The sequence below is a fragment of the Hippocampus comes genome, unplaced genomic scaffold (assembly GCF_001891065.2).
Source record: "Hippocampus comes isolate QL1 unplaced genomic scaffold, H_comes_QL1_v1.1 scaffold347, whole genome shotgun sequence".
Classification (NCBI taxonomy): Eukaryota; Metazoa; Chordata; class Actinopteri; order Syngnathiformes; family Syngnathidae; genus Hippocampus; species Hippocampus comes.
The window spans coordinates 333,342-337,350 of record NW_017805872.1 but is presented as its reverse complement, the minus strand read 5'-3'; the positions used below and the strand labels follow the sequence as shown (position 1 = coordinate 337,350).

General features: G+C 45.4%; 1 protein-coding gene across 1 annotated transcript in view; it reads right to left on the bottom strand.

The window, feature by feature from the left end:
* Window positions 1-833: 833 nt before the first annotated feature.
* Window positions 834-4,009, bottom strand: part of tprn (taperin) — a 31,453-nt gene continuing 28,277 nt past the window's right edge. Inside the window, exons 2-4 of the mRNA XM_019888771.1 lie at window positions 2,961-3,162; window positions 2,030-2,154; window positions 834-1,687 (exon numbers count right to left, since the gene is read on the bottom strand). Of these exons, the coding sequence (XP_019744330.1) occupies window positions 1,625-1,687; window positions 2,030-2,154; window positions 2,961-3,162 (390 nt within the window). The 3' untranslated portion in view covers window positions 834-1,624. The remainder of the gene's footprint in view (window positions 1,688-2,029; window positions 2,155-2,960; window positions 3,163-4,009) is intronic.

The window sequence follows — 4,009 nt, the reverse complement described above, 5'->3', positions numbered from 1 at the left end:
CCCCACCCCCGCCCCACCCCACCAAAATATCAAAACGTGAATTGCTGCACTCCAGCCTGTAAAAACAGTCAAACGGAATTCTTGTTGATGGTCAGCGACTATATGTGACATACTGTCAAGTAAACAACGTCAACAGAGAGGAGAAAGGTATTCCGTTGCAGGTATTCTGCCACCGGCTATTCCTTGACACGAGGTGCAAAACAAAAGCGAAAAGCACGACAGTGCAAGCACATTTCAACATCCAAGACTGTATACCAGCATGAACATGTCATTGGACGACCGCAAAGTCTCTCAGCGGCATTGTAAAAGGTCATCCATCGGGGGGACGACGAGCAGGAAGTACATGTTCATCATGATAAGCTGGCGTTACAATGAAACTGCACAACAATACTGGCCGCGGTTGAGTGTAAAGGACTGAGGCCATTACAGCAACACTTTAATCACTTGGCATATTGAGTTAAAAAAGAAAATAATAATCATCATGGAAACATGGTGCAGTCCTGTCCATAAAAAAACAAACAAACAAACAAACAAAAAAAAGAACCTTCATTAAAACTTTAACCTTCATTTCATTTTGAGCGGACCAGCTTTCCCTCCGTGGAATGTGAGAGTAGATGAGGTCCGATACGGGCTGATCAGTCGAAACTCGCCCTCCTGCTTCTTTGTACATCGACACGGAAAACGTGATGTAAAAATTGTACATGAGCAGGTTTAGGACATGCAAACTTCAACACTGAGAAGCAATAAATACCCAAGAAGCTCAGGAGGAGGATGCAGAGACATTCGGCCGGGCGACACACTGTGCGTCGCTCACCAGCAGTCCAGACATTTTTTTTTTGGCAAAAGGTCACTTTTTCAAGCACTGATCAAAAAAAAAAGTTGCTACAGAAAACTTCTTCCAGGGTGCACGTTGATGTCGTTTACACTTGGCCTCCACATTGTGTCAAAGTTTGACTGCTGTTGTACCAACCGTCCAGCAGCTTCAATACGGTTTGCCACGGCATATAAAAAGAAAGCAAACGGAAAAGGCATCTGGAAGCTTGACCGTAAGAGATACAACTTAAGCCGTTGCTTGGACCAAAACAAACCACGCGCGCACAAAAACAAAACGATGTGGCACCCTTTCAGATTGTTCTTTTGTATTGTTTTACTGCAAGCGAGGAAACGCAACCTTCATTTGACGGACTCGTGTCGCTGTGGCGTCGCCTCCACATGGGCATTGGCAGCTCTTAGTGGCCCTTTGCACTTTGAAGCTCATGTCGCCCCGATGCAAGCGTCAACCACAACCACAGTGGACGAAAATCACGGGACGGCTTGGGGAAATGCCGACGAGCTATTTAATTGGATCGGATGTTTTGACAGATCAACTGCCCAGGATTTTTTGGGGGGTGTGGGGGAGAAGACAGCCCAGCTGCTTTTTAGGTGTGAACACGACCGACTGTACGACTTGGATGATCTCGTGGCGAGTGGCAATAAGTACCGTGGCTTGTGTTCCCCGAAGGCGTCGGGGAACGTGTGCTCGGGGCCCGGCAAAGTTAGAAGTGGTTCAGGTCCAGGTGTGGCAGTCCTCGCTGGCCCGTGGCGTCAGTCCCGCCGATGAGGTGCTACTTCAGTGCTGTTTAGATCAGAAATAGAGAGCGGGCTCGCTACTGTAGTCCGACAGGGACGAACTGTCCGCTGGCGTCAGCTGTGGACCAAAAAAGAAAAGAAAAGAAAGACAAACACTCATTTACAGTGCATTTGTGGCAATCCAGGAATGATGTTGCTAAAGTTGAAAATGCGTACGGAGGACTGGAGCAATTCATTTGCAGAGGTTAGTTTTTATTTGATGCAAATGTTCTCCTGGCCCGTTTCAACAAGGCAGACAAATGGAATATCATTCGTCATCTGAGCTACTGTATGTTTTCGCTCTCACAGGAGAACATTGAAGGGAACGAGACAGAACAAGAAGCAGGTTTTCCTCCAGATTTAGGATCTGCAGCTAACGGTGACACAAATCAAGCAATCAATTGAGTTGCGATACTCTCACCATGACCTCCTCTGTCAACTGCGTCTGCTGGGAAGTGGCCTTCTCTTTGTTCACGTTGTCCTCTTGTTTGTATTCCTGCCAGGCGCTGAAGTCCATCGAGTGCTTGGGAATGTAGTTTGAGAGGTCTGCATACATGGTAGACCGCAGACATGTTATTCAAGTTGACGATAGTGGCAGGTGCAGCTTTAGACGGAAAATGTTTGCCTGTCTGAATTATTTTCTAAATAGGTTCAAAGTGGGGGTGATGCTTTTTTCCTCATACGATTTACACATACGATTTATGAACAGATTCTCATGGTGATCGTTAGATACAAATAAGAATACGATCTTTGGGCTTGCGGGTGAACTGGATCAAATCAACTCTTCGACCGACTGATATTTTCAGAAATGTAGTTCACAAAGAGTCCATTGGGGGTCGCTATCCTCCCATTGACAGCCTTTCGACGAAACGAATCGAGAACTTGCCATTTGAACCCAACTGGTATCAAAACCGGGTTCCTCAAGGGCAACTCCTTTTTAGATAACAACGATACAACGTATTAAATAGTGAAATATGTAAATAACTGATTTGGACATTGGTAGCAAGTGAAAAAAGTGAGTTGGTTGTCATCTTGACCTACAACAGCTTCCACTTATTCTGCTTTTGTTCTCATAGTGATTGGAGACGAATTCCAAATTTGAATGGCATTTTAAAATGAATCTATTCATGTCTTTATTTTATAGGTTAGCCAGCGACGGCGTACAAGTTCAGTCGTCAGATTATCGTGCAGGCAGTGTTGGTTCCCGTTCCCTCTCCGTGACCTTTCACCTCAAGTAAGCTGGGAGAGGCTCCGGCTCCCCTCAACAGGATAAGCGGCATAGAAAAGGGAATGATTTGGGGCATTCCGAGTCGACGCTTTTTCAGACTTTTTGTCCCTCAACGGTATCTCACCGTTGCTGCTGCTGGTGTGCGTGGGCGAGCTCGTGAAACTTGGCCGAGGGATGTGGATACGTCCCACCATGCTGGGCAGTTCTTCAGCGAGCTTCCCCTCCTGTTTGTCCTGCTCCGCCTCCTCGCCGCTGTCCCACGCGCTGCTTTCGGACGGATACTCGTACGTGCTGTGAAGACTTGTCTCATTGAAGGAGATCTTGAGCTGGAGGGGACACGGTTCAAGAAGAATATTCAATTCATCGATGGCCTTTGGAGTTCTAGAAGAGAGGTTTGGCACCAAAACATTCCCGATCGTGACAACGCTACGGAAAAAAATGTGATCCTTGTCTGAAATGACAAGGGAGTCAGCTGACCGCTCTCATGGGGCCGTTTTTCACTGCGACCGGGGCCTAAATCTGCTCTAATCTCCATCACAAGGCCACAGGCCAATAACGGTCCTTCAGATTTGACACCATTTGGAGTTTGGATTTAAGCCAAACTGCCTAATAGCATATGATATGGCAAGTATGTTAGAAAGTGAGAACCCCCCCCCCCCAACCTCCAAATTTGGCAAAATGTCAATATCAGAGAGGAGGCGCTTCCTCAAGACGATACAAATTTGCTGGATGGTGCAATGATGTGAACCACAAACGTGCCAATAAAACTATTAGTCACTTACAAATGAAAAATAGCAGGGCTTCCTGTTCGAGGAAGGTACTGAATGACTTCCCTGAATGTTGCGGTGTCAAGCGGCACCTGATATGTGACTGGGTCTAATAGGACACCCATAAAGATAAAAATATCTGTTGAGACAATCGATAAGAGACTGTGTCATTTTTCTTCCATGTAGCTCTTTTTATGGCAAACAATTGTTTGGCAAAGGGTAAAGGTTCATTCAGTCCAATACAGAGAACTTGAAAAATAACTTTTTATCAAATCACCCAAGGCACACTCACTTTTTAAAATATCATATTCGTATTGTGGTATAATATACACATCTACACTCAAAAATAGCTTTGCGAACAAGTACTTAAAGAAATTAATGGAATCACAAATAATAGAAAAAAAAA